Raw genomic sequence first — 22,668 nt, forward strand, 5'->3', positions numbered from 1 at the left:
ATGAGGTATGAGGGAAAAGAGAGGCTAAAGGTTTCCGGCCTGAGAAACTGATGAGAGGTAATGCTATATGGAAGAGAAAGCATATTTAGTGATAAAATAAATTTGTCCACGTAAGTTTAAGATGCCTATTAGACATCTAAGTATCCAATTAGATATCATTCAGAGGAAACAGTATATAATTTGGGAGTTATTAGCATATAGATGATATTTATAGCCACAGGCTTCAATAAGATTGCCTGGCTAGGAAATGAATGTAGACAGAGAAAGATCTGAGGACTGAACCCAGTGGTACTTCCCAACATTTAGATGCCAAAAGAAAAGAATAGCTAGGTAGGAGTCTGGGAAAAAACTGCCAGCAAAGTTTAATAAGAAAACCAGCAGAGCGTGGTTTCCCAGCAAAATCAACTGAAGAGTTTCAAGAAGGAATGATCCACAATGTCAAAATGCTGCTGAGAGGTAAGTCAAATTCTGTTGGGAGGTTTAGTAAGATTATGCCTCCCTTTTTGTTACATCATTTCTTGATGTTGGGAATGCACTTGTTTCTAGCAATTCCTCCTACCTCTTTATAATTTTTAACTGCTATAGAATAGAATATTATATAACTAATTTTCTTAAAATTATATGCAAAGTAATTGTAAATAGGTTCTGGAAAGGATGTGAGAGAGTCTCCAAAAAGCAAAGTAAATGACCTTAGTGCATAAATTTTGTAAGATCTTGTCTCCAAAAAGCAAAGTAAATGACCTTAGTGCATAAATTTTGTAAAATCTTATTTACTCTCATCTGTGATCAAGGGAGCTGAGGTTATTGATAACTAAACGCTGAAAATGATGGAGAATATGGAGTCACAATCTAGCAATGTTTAAAGGGATAATTATATTCAAAGGGGAAAACAAACCAAAATAACCAACACCCACCCTCCCATCATTTATAAAAACAAAAAACTTAGCCCTGACAGATTTCTCTTTCAGTAGCTTTGGTAGTTTGGTAGTAACTTTGGTAGAGGGACAGAATATGACATAAGCAGATTAGTAATAATTTAATTCAAAATTTAAACTACTCACCGGCAAGCACAAGGGTAATATTCAGTACAATGAATATTCCACAAAATAGGCCAACTCTAAAAGTAGTCCATGCTGGTGCAGGCTGTGGACAGAAAAACAGCATTTTGAGTAAAGGGCAAAATATTGAATACATTTAGTATACAGTGTAATAAATTAGCACTATAAGCCTCAAAGTTCTACCATGAAAACAAACATATTTTATGATCTGAATTTTTATAAATCTGGACCAGGGAATCATCCATTATCCAATAATACTAGAATTGAGTTGCCAGTTTATTCTAATTATTTTATAAAAATCTGTGTCACTAAATAAAGAGAATTAGAATCTCAGGCATCAAATTATATATATACTGAGTTTTCTTATAGGAGAGATTTAAGTGCAATTTCACTTTTACAGTGTGTACATATTTAAATTTTGTAAGTCAGTATTACTCAATTAGAGTTCACATATTTGGTACTATATAATTAGAGGCAACGATAAAAATAAGAATACTCATTTCTGAGTACTTACAGTATTATATTGGAGTACCTTAAAGTGAATTTTTAAACATACACTCATGTCAGAATCTCCAGGATGGGGGCTTTCCTGGTGGCACAGTGTTAAGAATCCGCCTGCCAATGCAGGGTACACGGGTTTGAGCCCTGGTCTGGGAAGAATCCACATGCCATGGAGCAACTAAGCCTGTGCGCCCCAACTACTGAGCCTGTGCTCTAGAGCCCTCACACCACAACTATTGAAGCCCACACCCCCTAGGGCCTTCATGCCTCAACTACTGAGCCCACGTGCTGCAACTACTGAAGCCCGCACGCCTAGAGCCCATGCTCCGCAACAAGAGAAGCCATCGCAATAAGAAGCCCACACACCACAATGAAGAGTAGCCCCTGACTGCCCCAACTGGAGAAAGCCCACGCGCAGCAACAAAGACCCAGCGCAGCCAAGAAAAAAAAAAAAAAAAAAGAATCTCCAGGATGTGTACATGCAAAAATTATTTTTCTCTATTATAAATGTAATTTTAAATTTAGAAAAAAATAAAAAGAAATCTACTGCTTTCTAAAATAAATAAAAGAAAGTGCCTGATACTTTAAACATAAATAGATGAGAAATATGGAGAGATGATCTTATCGATTTAAATATTTGTTATGAATGTTATAAAAGAAATTGTTAGAGGTGATATTACATTTAAGATTCTTCAAAATGTTTTCTAAAAACCTTTAAATGAAAAAAAACACTGAGACTTCCTCTGACTTACTTATTATTCATCAGTAATAGATAACTGTATGTTAGTTTAGGACTGAAAGCATTCAGAAGGAAGATGGTCATTTGGATTTTTCAAAAAAAAATTTTAAATTGTGTAATTTATCATATTTACAAAAGGAGGTGTGTGTGTGTGTCTGTATACACACACATATACATATAAATAATGTATTTGGACTATTAGAGATAATAATAAAAGGTACCTAAACCTATCACCCATCTTTAGAAGAGCACATTTCCATTACTTTGAAATCCTTATCCCTTCCAGATCCAAAATCCTTCCCTCCTCACCAGAGATAACCATTTCCATGTTTTCTTTAGCTCTATCCCTTCTACATGCAGTCCTAAAGACTTAATTTTTCAAAATTACTTTCCTTATTTTTAACAGCTTTATTGAAATATAATTGACATACAATGAACTGCACATATTTAAAGTATAAAATTTGTGTCTTTCCTCTCTGGATGCTTTTAAGATTTTTCTTGAATTTTCAAGCAGTGTGACTATAATATGCTTGTGTGTTTTTTTTTAACTGTTTTTTTGACTAAATTGACATACAATAAACTGTACATATTTAAGGTGTACAAAATCTGATATTTTGACATATGTAAACGCCTATGAAACTATCACCATAACCAAGGCAATGAACATTGTCTATCAACCCCAAGAGTTTCCTTTTGCCCTTCTGTAATTCTTTTCCTCTTACCACATCCCATCCCACCTCCAGGCAACTGCAAACCTGCTTTCTGCTGCTATATGTTAGTTGGCATTTTCCAGAGTCTTAGGTAAAGAAAACCATAATGTATATATTCTTTTTTGGTCTGGCTTATTTTTTCAGAATAATTATTTTGAGATGCATCATGTTGTTCCATATATCAAGGTTTATTCTTTTTATTGCTGAGTAGTATTCCATTGTATGGATATACCACATTGTTTACCTATTCACCTACTGATAGACATTTGGGTTGTTACCAGTTCTAGGCTATTATGAATAAAGCTGCTATGAACGTTTGTTTTAATATGAACATATGCTTCATTTGTCTTGGGTAAATACCAAGGAGTGTAATGGCTAGATCTTACTGCAGGTGAAGGTTTAACTTCTTAAGAAACTGCCAAATTATTTTCCAATGTGGTTACATCATTTCATACTCCACCAGCAGCATATGCGATATCAGAGTTCTTGGTCCTCCAAGATTTAGTATGTCAATCTTTTTAATTTCAGTCATCCTAACAGGTGTGTATTATCCCATTGTGGTTTTAATTTGCATTTCCCTACTAATGATAGTAAGCATCTATTCACATGCTTATTTGCCACCCAGACATCTTTTATTTATTTATTTATTTTTTGCCATACGCGGGCCTCTCACTGTTGTGGCCTCTCCCATTGCGGAGCACAGACTCCGGACGCACAGGCTCAGCGGCCATGGCTCATGGGCCCAGCCGCTCCGCAGCATGTAGGATCTTCCCGGACTGGGGCACGAACCCATGTCCCTTGCATCTGCAGGTGGACTCTCAACCACTGCGCCACCAGGGAAGCCCCCAGACATCTTTGATTAAGATCTTTTGCCCATTTTTAAGTTGGGTTGTTTGTTTTCTTATTATTGAGTACTAGAGTTCTTTATATGTTCTGGGCACAAGTCTTTTTATCAGATATATTTTTAAAGTATTTTCTCCTAGTCTGTTGCTTTTCATTCTCTTAACGTTGTCTTTTGAAGAGCAGGAGTTTTTAATCTTGGTGAAGTGCTTTTGGTGTCATTTCTAAAAAATCTTTGCATAACCCAAAGTCACCAGGACTTTCTCCTAAATTTTCTTCAAAAATTTGCAGTGTTAGGTTTTCATTTAGGTCAATGGTACACGTAAAATTAATTTCTATACATGGTATGAAGAATGTATGGAAGTTGTGGGTTTTTTTTTTTTTGGCATATGAAAGCCAGTTGCTCCAGCCCCATTTGTTGAAAAGACTATCCTTTCTCCAGTGAACTGCCTTTGCATATTTATTGAAAATTAATTGTTCATATATTTATTGGTCTATTTTTGGATTCTCTATTCTGTTCCATTAATCTATCTGCCTATCCTGACACTAATAACACACTGTCTTGATTACTGTAGCTTTAATAAGATTGATACCACATAGTGTTAATCCTTTAACTTAGTTGTTCCAAAGTTGTTCTGGCTATTCTTGGTCCTTTGTACTTTCATATAAATTTAAAAATTTGCTTAATAATTATTTTTTAAAAGCCCTGTTGAGATTTTGAGTTAGTTTGTGTTGTATCTATGAATCCATTTAGGAAGAAATGATATTTTTAAAATACTGGGTTTTCTAACTTCTCTCATGTATCTGTCTTCTTTAATTTCTCTCAATAATGTTTTATAGTTTTCAATGTAAAAGTATTGCACATCTTTTGTCAGGTTTAACCCTAAATATCTATGTATTGATCTTGTATTCTGCAACCTTGCTAATAAACTCACTAATTAGCTCTAGTAGCTATTCTATAGAGTCACTGGATTTTCTAAATAGGTCATCATGTCATCGGCAAAAAAAAAACAAAAACAAATGAAACAAACCCCACCAGTTTTACTTCTTTCTTTCTAATCTAAATGCCTCTTATTTCTTTTTCTTACCTTACTACACTGGCCATAATCTCTAGTACAATGTTGAATAGAAGTGGTAAGAGTGAATACACTTTTTTGTCCCTAGTTAGGGAGAAAGCATTCAGTGTTTCATCATTAAGTATGATATTAGTTTTAGGTTTTTCATAAATACCTTTTATTGGGATGAGGAAGATCTTTCTGTTATTCATTTCCATTCCATTCTGGTCACAGAACATATTTTCTATGATTTAAATCCTTTTAAATTTACTGAGATTTAGTTTATGACAAGGAAGATACCACTTAAATGTCTTTTGGTATAACTACTATGTAGATATCATTTAATAAATGCTTTTTTAGGCACAACTATTGCATTTTAGAGGAAAGTATGTAGTAGCCCAGACTATCTGAAGCCCTCCCACTCCCATATCATCAGATAAATATCTCATCTTAATCATTTGGTCTGACGAAGTTAGCATGTCAGTAAGAATAAACAAGAGAAGTAGTACAGGATAAGAAGAGAAAGGTGGGAAGACATTACAATTTATTATGAAGTGAGATCTGGCAACTAATTTTTAAAGTGAAAATAGCAATAGTAATAAACACTTATAAACTTTGGCTGAAACCTTTTTTAAAGTAATGAAACTAGTATATTTTATCAGCTAACAGATCATGTTGATTATTAAATAGGTAAAACAAACCAACCAAACAACTGGAAACAAATACGAACCTGAGCAGCTCCCAAAGGGGGAACACGTAAACGCTTCATAGCTTTTTGTCTGTCACCATCTTCAAGTTCATTGGTCACTACAGCCTAAAAGACACATTGTTAACTTTTGACACAGGTTATACTGAACTTGAGTATTGCATAAATAATTCTGAACCATTTATACATATGGTATTCTGATAACTCCCTGGTGAATATATACTGAATAAAGCAAAAGAAAAAATCATGAGTAAGAATATATGTATTTAAAGCAAGCAACTAATAACAAAAGGAGAATAAAAATGAGGAGTTATTTCATTAAAAATAAGACATTAATGTTATTGAAAATGTGGTATATAAGTGAGATTCCTGTACCTCAGTTTCAGAGATGAGCTGGTTGATTTTCTTGCATGTATAAAACGGGGCTACTTCTACATGAGCCACTCGCCAATCTGCTCCACGAGATGTTTCCAGGATCTTGTCATGCTTTTTAAGGATTTTTCGGAACCCTGTAAAATTCAGATTCTACAGAAAGACATGAGAAACACTACTATAATTTCCACCACCATGAGAGAAGATGAAAAATAATAAGCACTTTGTGTTGACTGAGTTGACTGAAGATTGAGTACTGAGGGAAATGGCAATACTTTCATAAGATCATATACTATAAAAAGATAAGACTCTTCTTTCTTATTTTATTTATTCATTTCAAGGTAGTATGCTATCAGTAATACAAAGAAACTCTGGATTATGAACCCTATTATTTCTATTTCATGTAAATTAATGGAAGTCCTAAACTCAAAACATTTTTATTTCCATTTTCCTAGGTACAACTGTTTTCAAAATAGTTAATTTATGTCATTTTGCTTCTTTGATCAAAAGCATATATTCAGAAAATCCTCTGGATTTATCATGAACTGAATACATTTATTAGTTCTTTGCTTTTTGCAGGCCTGGTATAGTTATGTATTTCCCCGTGCTATGCAAGCAAGTATGAACAAGCACAGAAAATGGATAATCATCTATTTTTCTTAACTTTTATTTTGCTTCCATCCATTCTGTTTGGGGATGGGTGTGCAAAGAGTCAGTGGAAAAGAAGAAGTGATCATACTTACAGGGTTTTGCTGATAACAGGTAGGAGCTTGCACTTTTCCTCCATTTCTACAATATCAAAATACTATACTTTTCTATATTCTCAAATCCTGTTGTTCTTTAATCAACAGACAAAAAAGCACGAAATTGTGTATTTGCAAGGTTCTTTAAATCAGAGGACTCCCAAATTTGCTGATCATATATCGCCATCAGTAAAAAAAAAAAATTGAGCAGTCACTCCAAATTAGGTTTAGCTTGCTTGCCTGTTTGTTAATATTTTTTTTCATACTTTAATGGATCATCTTAAACTCTCCTTGGGTGTATACACCATGATTTGGAGACTGCTTTCAATTCATTTTCCTTTCTCATCATTTTCAAAATAAATGTATTCTTACAGGATAGACAGTCTCAAAGGATAAAGGACAGATCAGAACTTTTATAATTAACAATTATTTTCAAGAAGCTTTTTTTTTTTTTTTTTTTTTTGCGGTACGCGGGCCTGTCACTGCTGTGGCCTCTCCCGTTGCAGAGCACAGGCTCCGGATGCACAGGCAAGGCAGCTATGGCTCACGGGCCTAGCCGCTCTGCAGCATGTGGGATCTTCCCAGACTGGGGCACGAACCCCTGTCCCCTGCATCAGCAGGCGGACTCTCAACCACTGCGCCACCAGGGAAGCCCAAGAGGCTCTTTATAATGACCCAAAACAAAAACTTCTGGCAAAGTTAATAAAGTAAAATTTAACAAGGGTATTTCCCTGTAATGCATAAGCATAATTAATAAAATATGAAATGTTAATATTTTATATCACTATAGGCAATAAGAAACACATTTTTGTTTCTTTTTAAAGATAAATTATAAAGCTATGGGTAAATTTCAAAGGAAAGGAATTTCCCATCGTATATATCTTATATAATTACTTTCCTATTCTTCTAAAGTTATTTTCTGAGTTCTTCTTTGAATGTTAAAATATTAAATCACCAAAAAAGAAAGCAGAATTATGAAAGATGGAAATAAGTACATGCATTAAACTTAGATTACTACAGACATGACACTATAATTACTTTTTTTGTGTGTGTGTGTGTGGTACACGGGCCTCTCACTGCTGTGGCCTCTCCTGTTGCGGAGCATAGGCTCCAGATGCGCAGGCTCAGTGGCCATGGCTCATGGGCCCAGCCGCTCTGCGGCATGTGGGATCTTCCTGGACTGGGGCACGAACCCGTGTCCCCTGCATCGGCAGGCAGACTCTCAACCACTGCACCACCAGGGATGCCCTATAATTACTTTTTATTTTAAAATTCCAATATTTACCCATGGTAATACTTGTATTATATAACCTCTAGTTTTTATATAGTGTATGAGCCTGTGATGATCTTAACCAGATTAGAAGTAATAATCAAAATAATAAAATGGAAAAATAATAGCACATAAGGTCTCTTTAAAGATTAGGGAGATGCTTTTGCCTATTTAAGTGTTTATTATTTAACAAATAATCTGTTTTTCAATATATTCTTTATAGATTTAACTATGTGAACAAATCTATAAAGAATTACAAATGAATAAATGCCAAGCATTTCCATAATTTAGCATACATGGTAATTCAACTTTTTAGGTTGGGTTTTTTTTTTTTTTTGCGGTACGCGGGCCTCTCACTGTTGTGGACTCTCCCGTTGCAGAGCACAGGCTCTGGACGCGCAGGCTCAGTGGCCATGGCTCACGGGCCCAGCCGCTCCGCAGCATGTGGGATCTTCCCAGACCGGGGCACGAACCCACGTCCCCTGCATCGGCAGGCGGACTCTCAACCACTGCGCCACCAGGGAAGCCCTAGGTTGGGTTTTAAAACTTCTTTTCTTTCCCATGTTTTGTTTTTGTTTTAGTTTTTGTTTTAAATACAGTCGTACTGCAGCCTGTGGATAATAAAACTGAAAGGGTTCTCAGTGGAAAGTTGAAAAGTCAGTATCTTTTACACTGTTAGTGTTAGTTGCAGGAAAGTTAACTATACAGCTGCTTTCATGGAAATTTTGCTGTGGTGGAATATAAAAGTTCTTACATAGCCAGCAGTGGTTGGGTAGACATATATTATTTCTTATTTCTACTCATTACTTAGAGATGCCTCTAAAAATAGGAAGCAAACTATTACTCTTTGAGTCAAGGGCTACTCCTGAATACTGTACAAAAAGGTTTTGGAAAACTGATCTTCAAAAACAGAAGTCTTGTTAACATTATTTTACCATCTCTGATAACCTGGTTTTTAGCCAATTAAGAACATTTGAAATCCCAATAAGAACAGAAAGAATAATGACATGCTAAAAATTTCCCTTTTTGGATTGACCCATTAGTATAGCTCAAGGAAATTCCATTTATTTTAATTTCTCCATCATTTAAAGTTCTATCCTCCACGGTAAGAACTGAAGTACCTGATAGTTCTGCAGCAGGATAAGACTGAGGTAGAACTCGCTGAAGGCCAGTTTAAGGTCTTTAAGATTCCTATGCTGGACACGTTCCTCATGGGACAGGTGGAAGACTGGCTTTCTGCGTTGTCGCAGTGTAGTAACACCAGTGCTTTCTTTCTGTGCATCCAGTGATGACTGAAGTTCATTCTGAAGTGTAGCAAACCTGCGCTGAGCCTCTGCGAGCTTTTCTATAAGAAGTAAAACAGAACTGTCAGATCATCAAGATAAAAAAGCCGGTAAAAGTTCTCACTGACGTCTGAATTTTTACTGATTAGTCTGTTTCCCTAAAATTTCTCGGGAAAATAATGCTACATTTAATATTTAGAACTAGATAGGAAAAACACGTTTCAGTGTCATACCCTCCTTTCATTCTACCCCACACTCCCCCCAGCAAAACCTCAAGTGTACCCTTTCTTTTTATAGATGAAGATTGAAGACACAGAATTTAGAAGCCGTGAAGAGTGAGAATACAAAATGGTACAGCCGCACTGTAATTTGGAAAACAGTCTGGCAGTTCTCAAAAAGTTAAACATAGAGTTACCTTAAGATCCAGCAATTCCACTCCTAGGTATATAACCAAGAAAACTGAAAATATACATGCACACAAAAACTTGTATACATATACAAACTGGGACTCACAACAGTCAAAAAAGTGGAAACAAACCCAATGTCCATTAACTGATGAATGGATAAGCAAAATATGGTATATATGTACAATGGAATATTGTTCAGCCATAAAAAAAGAATGAAGTATTGACACATGCTAAAACATGGATAAATATTGAAGATATAATGCTCTAAGTGAAAGGCTAAAGACATAAAATGCCACAAAATTGTGTGATTCCATTTATATGAAATGTCTAGAACAGACAAGTCCACTGAGACAGAAAGCAGATGAGTGGTTGGCAGGGCCTGGGGGAAGGGAAGAATGGGGAGTGACTGCTAATGGGTATAGGGTCTTTGGGGGTGATGAATGTTCTGGAATTAGATAGTGGTGATGGTTGTACAACCTTGTGAGTATTTATGCTTTGAATCTCTCTCCTCAGGAATAGCTCATTCTCTTTTAAGGGCTCACATGAGTTAAGTCAGGCTTACCTGGAATAATCTCATTTTCTTAAAGTCAACTGATTTGAGACCTTAATTATACCTGCAAAATCCTTTATAGCAGCACCTAGGTTAGTGTTTGATTGAATAACTGAGAGAAAGTATGTGTATATCAGGGGGAAGGGATTTTGGAGGGCACCTTAGAATTATGCCTACCACATACTTTGAACTGATGCAAATTTCTGAAGACTCCAAATGCCATTTGGTCCAGCAGTCAAAATGGAGATTTACAGTTGTTCAAGTGATAGATGGAATATTACCCCAGGTTTAACTCAGTGGACCCAGTTGGTTCACAGGCTCACACTATGATTATATTTCCAGTTCTGGAATGTGTAACTGGAATAGAAATACTGGGCTACTGGTGGAATCTCCACATCGACTCTGACCCAGGAGAGGAAGGGCTAATGGAAGTTCTGGAATTTCTCCCTATCAAGATAGTAAGCCAAAAGCACAAACATATCCCTAGGGGAACTTCAGAGGTTAGTGCCACCACCAGGGATGATGTTATCTATCACATCTCCATTTAATTCATCTGGTTAGTCTGTGCAGAAGTTGGACGAATCTTGAAGAATGAGTGTGGATTATTGCTAAACTTAATCAATAATGGTCACCCTGAAGGCAGCTGCTATTCTAGATGTGGTATTATCACTGGTGCAAATCAACACAGCCTCTAGCACCCGGTACGAAACTATGCATCGAATAATGCAGCTATTTACCTGGCAGCAGAGGCTAGCAATGAGCCCCAGAAATGATACCATTCCTCATTGGAACTGACCAACCACCTAGCGGCAGGTTGCATGCACTGGATGCAGGGGGCAGAGATTTGTCTTCTTTGGAACAAGTGCTTTCTTTATATGGATGTGCCTTCCCTGCTTATAATGCTTCTGCTAGCATCACTATCAACTGGAATGCCTTATCCATTTTCATGGTGGTAAAGCAATGAGAATATCTATGGAATAAAATGGTTTTATCACATACCCAGAAATAGCTGGCCTAACATAAAGGCTTACTGAAATGAGTTGGGAGACAAAACTCTCAAAGGCTGGGGTTCTGTCTTTCAGAATGCAGTATTGAGACCATTATTTGGTTCTATCCTAACCACAGCCAAAATTCAGTCTAGGAATGAAGGGGTGGAAGTAGGAGTGGCTCCTTTCACTATTATATCTAATAATCAACTCAGCCTGCAACTTGAGCTCTGCCTGTTGGTTAGTCCTCAAGGGGAAATGCTTCTTTCATAGGAATACAACAATGGTTCTGTTGAGGTTCTGTTGAACTGAAAGATGAGACTGCCACCTGGCCTTTTTTGGACTCATCATACCATTGGACCAGTAGGCAAAGAAGGTGTTTACTGGTTAAAGTGATTCTGATTACCAAGGGGAACAGATAACACAACAGTAGCAAGGAGGATTGTGTCTGCCACCCAGAGACTCCCTGGAACACATCCTAGTACTTCCATGACTAATAACAGAAGTTAATGGAAAACTAAAGCAATCAAAAAAAGACAGAATTACTAAGGATTCAGCCCCTTCAGGAATTAAAGTTTCGGTTATCCCACCCAGTAAAGAACCCTCACCAGTTAAGGTACTGGCTGAGGGCGAAGGAAATATGGAATGGGTAGTGGAAAAAGCAAATCATAGATATCAACTATCACTTCTTGACCTTCTTGTTCTGTCTTTTACATACCTTATATTTTCCTCTCTATCTCTGTGCTGCATTCTGAGTAACTACTCCAACACTACCAGCTTATAAATTCTCTCTTAAGGTCTAACTAATTTACAGTTTAATTGATTAAGATATTAATTTAAGTAATTATATTGTCATTTAAAAATTTCTAATGGGTTATTTTTAAAAGTCAATTTTGATAGTTTCTTATTCTTTGCTCATGGTTTTGATACTTTCTTTTACGTCTATAGCCATATTAAGTATATGTTTTATTTTGTACCTGAAAATTTGCATATCCTATACAGCAGGAGTCCCCAACCCCCAGGGAACTGGGCCACACAGCAGGAGGTGAGCAGCGAGTGAGCCAGCGAAGCTTCATATGTATTTACAGCCGCTCCCCATCGCTCGCATTACTGCCTGAGCTGTGCCTGTCAGATCAGTAGCGGCATTAGATTCTCATAGGAGTGCGAACCCTACTGTGAACTACACACGTGAAGGATCTAGGTTGCACGCTCCTTATGAGAATCTAATGCCTGATGATCTGAGGTGGAGCTGAGGCAGTGATGCAAGCGTTGTGGAGTGACTGCAAATACAGATTATCATTAGCAGAGAGGTTTGACTGCACAGAGACCATAAAAAATCAACTGCTTGCAGACTCATATCAAAACCCTATCAGTGAGTGGCAAGTGAAAACAAGCTCAGGGCTCCCACTGATTCTGCATTATGGTGAGTTGTATAATTATTTCTATTATTATTACCTTGTAATATATAATGACATAAAGTTCACAATAAATGTAATATGCTTGAATCATCCCAAAACCATCCCCTGCCCCCCCGCCCCCAGCCCGTGGAAAAACTGTCTTCTGTGAAACTGGTCCCTGGTGCCAAAAAAGGTTGGGGACCACTGCTATACAGCTTTTAAGTGTTTTGTAGTCTTCCATATTGTAAGAAATGGAACTATTCACCTATACTCAAATTTCACATTTAAGTCAAAGGGAAAATGAATCCAGGGTTTTTTTAAAATACAAGTTAAGCATTTCTATTGCATATGTGTTCGTCTTATTATCCTCATGATCAAAAACAGTATAGAACTTCTTGGTTCATAGTGCACTTTACGTCTCAGCAATTTTTTCATGATGCTCCTATAGGCCGAAAAATATACCAAACACTTCTATTAAGTAGTTAGGTTCAAACAACTTATTTATGTCCCAACCATTTAATAGCTATTTGAAAAAAATATTATACACAAATACAAACACATATATAATGAAAGAATGTGAACATTTATCCGAAGTCCACTATAAATTACTATGCTATTTAAAAGCCTCAGGTAATTAGTAAGATCCAAAAGCCAGAATATCCTAAGTAGCATGAATGATCAAATTTTGTTGTTAAAACATTAATATATGAGTTTGCTATTTGTTTAGCTTCCTTAGCCAGAGTTGTCAATACATAAATTTTGTAATTATTTACATCTTTCAGTACAAGGATATTGAAAATGTAAGAAGCCCCAAAAAATGGATAGAAAAAGAACCTGTATGCCAGCAATAAGTCAACAAACAAACAGCCTCTCCATCTGGCAAACTCCTTACTCATTTTACATGGCTAATCATATATATCATTTTCCATGTAAAATTCTTCTTGTCTAACAACTCTCAGTCACAATTTGAAGCTCCCTCCTTAAGGCTCTCATGGGACTACATATATGTGTACATAGAACGCTGCATATAATTCTTTGTTTATATTTTTGCTTTATTTACTAACTGTGAGCTCTCTGAGGGCAATGGTTCTATAATTCTCATCTTTTATGATGAACAATTTTAATATCTTTTTTTTAATCTTTTTTTTTTTTTTTAGATGTTGGGGGTAGGAATCCATCAATTAATTTATTTATTTTTGCTGTGTTGGGTCTTCGCCTCTATGCGAGGGCTTTCTCCAGTTGTGGCAAGCGGGGGCCACTCTTCATTGCGGTGCGCAGGCCTCTCACTATCGCGGCCTCTCTTGTTGCGGAGCACAAGCTCCAGATGCGCAGGCTCAGTAGTTGTGGCTCACGGGCCTAGTTGCTCCGTGGCATGTGGGGTCCTCCCAGACCAGGGCTCGAACCCGTGTGCCCTGCATTAGCAGGCAGACTCTCAACCACTGCACCACCAGGGAAGCCCCTAATATCTTTTTTTCAGGTATGTTTTACATACCATAAAATTCACCCACTGTAAACATAAAGTTTGCTGATTTTTTAGTAAATTTGTAGAGTTGTACAATCATCACCACAATCCAATTTTAGAACATTTCCATTACCTCATACACTTCTGTCATGGCTGCTGGCTGTTGATCCTCACTCCCACCCCCAGGTAACCACTGATCTGCCTTCTGTGTCTACAGATTTGCCTTTTCTGGACACCTTATATAAAGGAATCATACAATATGTAGTCTTATGTGTCTGTCTGGCTTCTTTAACTTAGCATGATTTTGAGGTTCCTTCATTTTGTATGAAACTACTTTTCATATCAGTAGTTTGTTCCTTTCATTGATGAACTGTATTTCACTGTATGGATACACCACATTTTGTTTAAATATTCATCAGTTCATGGACATTTGGATTGTTTTTAGTCTTTTTACTATATAAATTATGCGGCTACTAACATTCACATACACTTTTTTTGTGTGGACTATCATCTTCATCATTGCAATAGCAGGTTCAATCCATGTTTGTTGAATGAATGAATGAATGGATATGTAGGAAAAAAGTTCTCTCTAGTAATCCAAGTTCCTATGTATAAATAAGGAAAAATAAAACTTTCAAGGGTATTTTGCTACTTTCTTTTAAACTAGTGATTCTCTTCCTTAAGGCACGACTGTCTAAAAGAGCATAATGAAAGAGAATCTCTACGTGGGAGTGTTGAGGATAAAGCATATGTTACTTGAAAAAAAATTCAATATTACTAGTTATGGTGTGAGATTTTTTAACTTATCAAAGGGGCATAGGTTTAAAAAGGATGAGAAACACTGCTTTTCACACCAAGTGTCCAAGTCTATTTTGCAATGATACCTCAGTTTTCTAAAGTTAGATCTCCAAAAAGCTCAAATACATGGAACAGCACAGAACCTAAAAAGAGGTATTAAATGTGTATATAAAACATACTTTGGTCTATGAATGAAAATCTACAAATACAGTTATAAAAAATAAAAATGAATATTCCCTAGCAATTTTATAAATACTGATGAAAACAGCCTATTTTGGCAATAAATTCAAATTTCTACTCATGCCAGTGAATCAAGTCACTCTAAATATGAACAGATTATTATCTTAATGATATCTGTTTAATGCCATAAGCTCTCATACATTGATAATAAAATATTTGATAAAAATTTCCAATAACCATTCAAGACTTTCAAAGTACCTATGTGTCCCTCAAAGAGCTAAAAAAAGATTATCAGGATCTTTTTTAGTTTTAACAAGATTTGTATACATATTTTTACTTTTAGAAAAGTTATTTTAGAAATACAAGGTATCTTCAAAATAGCAAAGCTATTATGTTATGCAACTGAAGAATATTTCTTGATAAAGTTAATGTCTTAGAATACTTTGTTTGTCTTTCAATGTTATCATCTTGCTGATTCAATTTATGGATTTCACTGTTAACTGAAATACAAAGTAAGTTTATAAGAATGTTGACCCATTATAGGTGATTCAGGATAGTTAATCTTGTTGCATTACATCCAATTCTTGCACGGCTTTTTCTGGAGTTCTTACTACCTGAAATTCTGACAACCTCAAATACTTAAGTCTAAAACCTCCATGTGTGAAAATATCATCCTATTCTTCCATTCCACTTTTCTCACTAATCAATAACACTCCTTATTTTCTCACAACTCCAGCCTCAGCTGACTATTTGTTATCCTCCTCACCCCCAAATATGTCATGGACTTTAATGCATTACACATCTGGATAGGTTTTTCCCTTGCCCTAGAACACCATACTCCAGCTCTCCCCACTCCCCACACAGCCATTCCCAAACACACTCCTCCAAGAGGATCTGGCAAATTTAAACGTTTCCATTTATGCTTCTTCATGTTCGCTTCCACAGTACATTGTACAACTCTACAATAACAAATATCATAAACTTTTTAAAAAGATATAATTAGTAAAGAAATATATTAGATGTACTCTGATATTTTCCATTCTACTATATTCTATTCATATTTTTTAAAAATGTGCTGACCCTTGTGGGTCACTTATTGACCCTGTGGGTCATTTATTGGGTTGCAACCTACAATTGTTTAAAAGAACACTAATTTAGATGATAGTCTGCTTTTTTGTGAAGATGCCATCCTAAAAACCTGTTACCCCATGACTATGGGCATTGCCCATGCTTTCAGTCTTAGAAAGAAAGAAACGAAAAGAAAAGCTAGGAGGGAAGGAGGATGAAAGAAAGAAGAAAAGACAAAGAAAAGGTTGGTTTCCCATGGCTTGTTTTTAATAGAAGCCTATGCGGGCCTCTCACTGCTGTGGCCTCTCCCGTTGCGGAGCACAGGCTCCAGACGCGCAGGCCCAGCGGCCATGGCTCATGGGCCCAGCCGCTCCGTGGCATGAGGGATCCTCCCGGACCGGGGCACGAACCCGTGTCCCCTGCATCAGCAGGCGGACTCTCAACCACTGCGCCACCAGGGAAGCCCCAATCACTTTTTTAAAGAAAATGAAGAAAGCAACTATGCACAAATTTATTGTGCATAGAACGTAAATAATTGTAATTTTAATTTTCATCAGATGTGTTAGCAAGAAAGCAAGCCACTCTAGCTGCTTTAATTCACTTCCCCAACTTCCCCTAACCTCCCATCCTTTAATAGCTTTTAAGTAACTTATTCTGGGGACTTCCCTGGTGGTCCAGTGGCTGGGAATCCACCTTCCAATGCAGGGGACGTGGGTTCGATCCCTGGTTGGGGAACTAAGATCTTACATGCCGCCCGCATGCCACAACTAGAGAGCCCACACGCCACAACTACTGAGCCCACACACCCTGGAGCCCGCACGCCACAACTAGAGAGGAGCCCAGGCACTGCAGCAGAGGATCCCATATGCCACAATGAAGATCCCACATGCCGCAACTAAGACCCTATGCAGCCAAATAAATAAATACATATTTTTTAAAAATAAAAAAAGTAACTGATTTTGTTGTAATGATGTAGGAAGGAATGCTAAAACAACAAAATTTTAAACAATATTACAAACCTATGGTCACCCTACTTAACTAAATATATTTAATCCACATTTTAACACATGAATAAGCAAAGAACAAAACTAGCCATTAAGTCACAGTTGTGGGTACTAGATACATATAATCACTTGTGAAATGAACATTTAGTATTTCAGTGAGAGAGTTTCTTATGTTTCATTACACATACTCAGTGGTTATACAGTGCCTCAAATTCAATAAGAATAAAGAAAAGTAAACATATAGCAAGATACTGTATAACAGGATTATAGGAATAACTGTATAATAGGAATAGTTTTGACTAACTATTATGCAATTGGTCTTACATTTACATGGAGACTGAAAATATCTTACAGCCAAGAAATAAATCTGTTTCTATTACCATTATTCTCCTACTTATAAATAACACTACTGTGATTTCCTTCCTTTCCTCCCTCCTTTTAGGTCAAGAAAGGAAAAGCACATAACAATGTTGTGAGTTCCTAACATAAAAACTGAAGTCAAAAATTAGGAAGAGCCAGATAAAAACCCTGAAATTGTTTCCTTTAGAAACAAAGGAAAAAGCATTTAGATATTTAAAATATTCCAACCAATAAAAAGGGCTTGCCTGTTTTAATTGTGGAATATTAAAAGCAACAGATGTAGTCTACAATTTTTTAAAAAATGTAGGTGCACTGGGGCTTCCCTGGTGGCGCAGTGGTTGAGAGTCCGCCTGCCGATGCAGGGGACACGGGTTCGTGCCCCGGTGCGGGAAGATCCCACATGCCGCGGAGCGGCTGGGCCCGTGAGCCATGGCCGCTGAGCCTGCGCAGCCGGAGCCTGCGCTCCACAACGGGAAAGGCCACAACGGTGAGAGGACTGCGTACCACAAAAAAAAAAAAAAAAAAAAAAAAAAAAAGGTGCATAGAAATACTGCTTAGAAGCCAAGTATTTTGAATGGAGGGAGGAAGCAAACTGGTTCGAGAAAAGAGAAAGATGTGACATGAAGTAATTTGTACTCCCAATGGAAAAGGACATTACTGGTCATCATAAAAAAAGTTTCTAGCACTATATACAAAACCTTCAGTTTGTATTGACTGATACCATTTTCAGTGCAAGAAGACACCTGTGAGAACTCTAGGTCAGTGATCAGCAATGTTATCACCAAAAGGACACCTCCTTTAAAAAATTTCCTTCTTTTCCCATGGTCTTCAAATGTTTGAAGATTTTATCTATAGATCTAAATAATACCCATATCTTATTAGCCAAAAAATATGTAATAAAAAAGAACAATAAAATAACTTACATTAGGTTTTGTGAAATATTGAAAATAGCTTCTGACTCCTTACATGTGAAATCCCAGAGGGTTGGGAATCAATTTGCTCATTTTACAAGTGAGTACGTAGAGGCCAAGGAAGGTTACATGGTAAACGTCTTCAAAAAAAATAATAAAGTTCAAAAATCCAAAATGTAATTGATAGATAATAGACTTTTATGAAAATAAATACATCCATATTTTAGTAGTATTCATTCTGTTTTGTTGATTTAGCTTTTATAGCATTTGGGCAGGGGGTACTTCAAGGTTTCAGTCAATACTATATCTCACCTAAAAAATAACCATTTTTAACTGACCATTAAATAATTTGTGAGATGTAACTGGGTGGAGATAGGGTTTATAAGATGAACTCACCCCTATATTATTTATAGTTCTTCATGTGCCCTAGTATCTGAGGATTGTAGTATACAAGACAATCTGCCATGGAGAAGGTGGCTAAATAAGGAGAAAAATGACACCATCTAGGACAAGCACCAATTCTACTTCTGTCAGTCATGTCTTCATATTACCCATCATTTCCCGACCTGGCAAAAAGTCAGTCTGAAGACTACCAATTTGTACCTACTCCTTGATGATATCAAGAGACATGCCCTAATGGCTCTGCCAATATGCACAGAGAAAGGAAGTCATTAAATCATAGCCCCCAAATTTTTAATAGTAGAAAGCCTAAAATTATCTTTGAAAAGTAACCAAGTCTAAAATACCATTTTGCAAACTGAGGGTTGTAACCCAATATGAGATCATGAAAGCAATTTAGTGTATCATAAATCAGCATTTAAAAAATCAAATAGAGGGCTTCCCTGGTGGCGCAGTGGTTGAGAGTACGCCTGCCAATGCAGGGGACACGGGTTTGTGCCCCGGGCCGGGAAGATCCCACATGCCGCGGAGCGGTTGGGCCCGTGGGCCATGGCCGCTGAGCCTGCACGTCTGGAGCCTGTGCTCCACAACGGGAGAGGCCACAACAGTGAGAGGCCTGAGTACCGCAAAAAAAAAAAAAAAAAAAATCAAATAGAAACAATTAGAGAATATAGAATATATTATAAATAGTAAGAATAAGTATTGTTTCATGAGAAAATATTTTTAATCAAATATATTGCACACACACACATATACAGATGCATGCAAACACACACACCTGTCTGTGTAATCAGGTCATAATTTGTATGTATTTTTTACTGTTAACTCAAAATATATAATGTATCTATGGTTAAGAGCAGGTATTTATTTTTCTTTGTAAATCAAGAAGCTTTATCTACTTTTTGTAATCTAATTTATCCAATTAGAGTTGGGTTCAGAGATCCTTCCCAGAACAATCATAGTAAAAGAAAAATGCTAAGAAACTTGACCTTTATATTTCTCATTTACAACCTTAGATCATACCCAATAGACTTTTCTCAGTTGAAATACTCTTTCCACTGCAAATGCCTTCCTCTTTTAGTCTCCTCTTCCTCATTCTACATTATATGGCTGCCCTCTCCTCTGTCTACATTGCTGGTTCCTCTTTATCCTCTTTACCTCCTAATTGTCGAAATTATTTTTGTCCTTGAACACTGTTAATTCCTTCTGTACATTTTTCCCTTGATGAAAATCTATGCATTTGCATGGTTTCAAATAATATTTGTTTTGTCTCTGCCTTCTAGGTGCTTGTAACACAGTGAAAAGGACATGCATATATGTTATGCCCTTTCACAGCTCTGTGCCTTTGCATAAACTACTTCCTCTGCCTAGGAAGAAATCCAGCCATAAATGAAAGATGAGAAGGAGAACACAGAGTTAAGATATTTGCTTCCCTTTTTTTCAAGATGAGGTGATCCCATTTATTTTTTTTATTTTTTAAAAATTTATTTATTTATTTATTTTTGGCCATGTTGGGTCTTTGGTGCTGTGCGCAGGCTTTCTTTAGTGTGGGGTTACTCTTCACTGCGGTAACTTCTCTTGCTGCGGAGCATAGGCTCTAGGTGCGCAGGCTTCAGTAGTTGTGGCATGCGGGCTCAGTAGTTGTGGCTTGTGGGCTCTAGAGTGCAGGCTCAGTAGTTGCGGCGCACGGGCTTAGTTGCTCCGTGCCATGTGGGATCTCCCTGGACCGGGGCTTGAACTCATGTCCCCCTGCACTGGCAGGCGGATTCTTAACCACTGCACCACCAGGGAAGTCCTTGCTTCCTTATTTATTTATTTATTTTCTGTTTAAAGGGAGTGACTTGCTAAGGAAACTAATCCATTGAAAAGGGAAGTTAGAGGAAAGTTATTTTCTTAGAGGAAATAATTTTTGGAACAAGGTCTCCAGGAGCTGAAATTCAGTCAGTAGTTATAGAATTTGCCATATACTGAAGAGGTATATCTTTTCTACAAATATTGGAGGAAAATAAATAAGGGTAAGAATATCTATAGGTATTTGGGGGGAGGGGAGTGGCACAGATCTGCATAAGTATTACACATCAACAGGAATTGAAGGCCTTTATATTTACTTGTAAAGTAGGAGGTATAATGAACATGATGGGGAAGATGCTTGGGTCAGAGAATTCAAGAGAATGGAATAGGGTTTAGAAAAGCACTTTGGAATATGAAAAAGGGCACTGATCAGGATCCACAGGCAGCTTTGAGAACATAGTTAAGAATGCAACAATGAACTTACAGTGGTTCAAATTTGTTCTGCTGTGATTTTTTTTCCCCCAGCTGTCCTAAGCAGCCTGGGGGTAGGCATGAAGAAGGTAAAAGGCTGGATTGGTCCACGGTTGGAGTTTTGCCAGGCAGAGGCAATCAATACAAGGCAATGAGGGTAAAGGGATTAAAAGCTCAAGGACTGATGGAAATGAAAGTAATTCTGGGAGGGGCCTGGTCAAACGGAACAGAATGAGGTAGTCAAAAAATCTGAGTTCTATGAAATGAAAAAACAGATGTTAAAGGAGCAGGGGAGTAAACATATATAAAAAACAACAACTTAAAGGGTCAGACATAAATAAATAGAAGTTCTAATATTTTCTTCTAATATTTTCTTCTCTTCTCAAGAGCATCTTGTAGATGCTACTCTGGAGACCATACCCTAGAGAGACAGATATGAGTGTTCCACACAACGGAAAGGCATAAAAGTGACATAATTAATAAGCTGGAACTGTGTCATTCAGCTCTCAGAGAAACGATAAAACCAAGTTTCTGACTTTAATGCTTGGGACTGGGCCACAGTGAAGCTCAAGGTACTGAGTCATAATGAGGTCCTGAAATCCTTGCAACTGCAAGAGAACTAGGCAATGAGCATATAAAGCTCAAACAGTGAAGTACCAGATGCATTCCTACCTCAGCTGAAGAAAATATCCTTTAATTGCAATATAGTAAGAAAAGCCCCAATTTTAAAATGATCAGAAGTTTCAACAATGACGTGGTAGAGTTCCTACTTCCTTAGCAGCAGAAACTGTCTCTTGTATACTGTACCAAACAACTACTTACCTGAATAAAATGTGTTGATTTTGGCAAGTTCTTTTTCACAGGTTTGGAAAAATTTTTCTTCAAACTTGGCAAAATACCTCTTTACTGTGTCCTCATCTGTAACTGAAAGCAAGGAAAACAATATTAAAATTTAGTGTCCAAAGGCCAACTAGGAAAACTAGGGAAATAAAAATTTAAATTACTACTTTCTTAGTCTTCGAATGACAATATATGTATTTCTTTGAAAAAAATGAACTGTGAACTATATTAAGAAAAGGCTAATCAAAGGCCTCTTCACAGGAACACAATTATTTTTTAATTGAATGAAGTTTTCTAAATCTCTACTATAATAAACTTATTGTGGTGGACAAAATACGTGTTCATAAGACTTCAGAAGACACAACTGCAGAGGTGATCAAGGCAGACTAGGTGCTGGGAGGTGAAGTGAGTAGGATTCAGCAGAGAGTAAATTAAGTATCTCAAGATTAAGTACTGCATTCACAAAATGCAACAGATAATGAAGACATGAATATGTAATGTGTTTCTGGAAAAAATGAGTTGATTGTTCTAACTATATTAAATTGCTATCTACTCATTTTTACCTTAGCTGCACCAGACACAGAGAAAGAGATGTAGACTGATAGTTATAAATTAGATATTCCAAACCTTCAGTTGCTGGGTAGGAACATAAATGAGTTAAGTAAGTGGGTAATTGTACAAGTATGGTGACAAACGGCAACTGACACATTCAGGATAAGTAGTGGTATGGATTCTGGTGAAGTGGAGAGCACAAGTCCATCTAGCTA

General features: G+C 36.9%; 1 protein-coding gene across 2 annotated transcripts in view; it reads right to left on the reverse strand.

Moving 5' to 3' along the window:
* Nucleotides 1-22,668, reverse strand: part of XPR1 (xenotropic and polytropic retrovirus receptor 1) — a gene marked incomplete at both ends in the record, with an annotated part of 205,106 nt that overhangs the window by 57,772 nt on the left and 124,666 nt on the right. For both annotated transcript variants that reach the window (XM_079697077.1, XM_079697076.1), the window contains 5 exons: nucleotides 1,062-1,143; nucleotides 5,634-5,717; nucleotides 5,985-6,134; nucleotides 9,116-9,339; nucleotides 21,884-21,985. In XM_079697077.1, coding sequence (XP_079553203.1) covers nucleotides 1,062-1,143; nucleotides 5,634-5,717; nucleotides 5,985-6,134; nucleotides 9,116-9,339; nucleotides 21,884-21,985 — 642 coding nt within the window. The remainder of the gene's footprint in view (nucleotides 1-1,061; nucleotides 1,144-5,633; nucleotides 5,718-5,984; nucleotides 6,135-9,115; nucleotides 9,340-21,883; nucleotides 21,986-22,668) is intronic.

This window comes from Hyperoodon ampullatus (genome assembly GCF_949752795.1).
Source record: "Hyperoodon ampullatus genome assembly, chromosome: 2".
In the NCBI taxonomy this organism is placed as follows: domain Eukaryota; kingdom Metazoa; phylum Chordata; class Mammalia; order Artiodactyla; family Ziphiidae; genus Hyperoodon; species Hyperoodon ampullatus.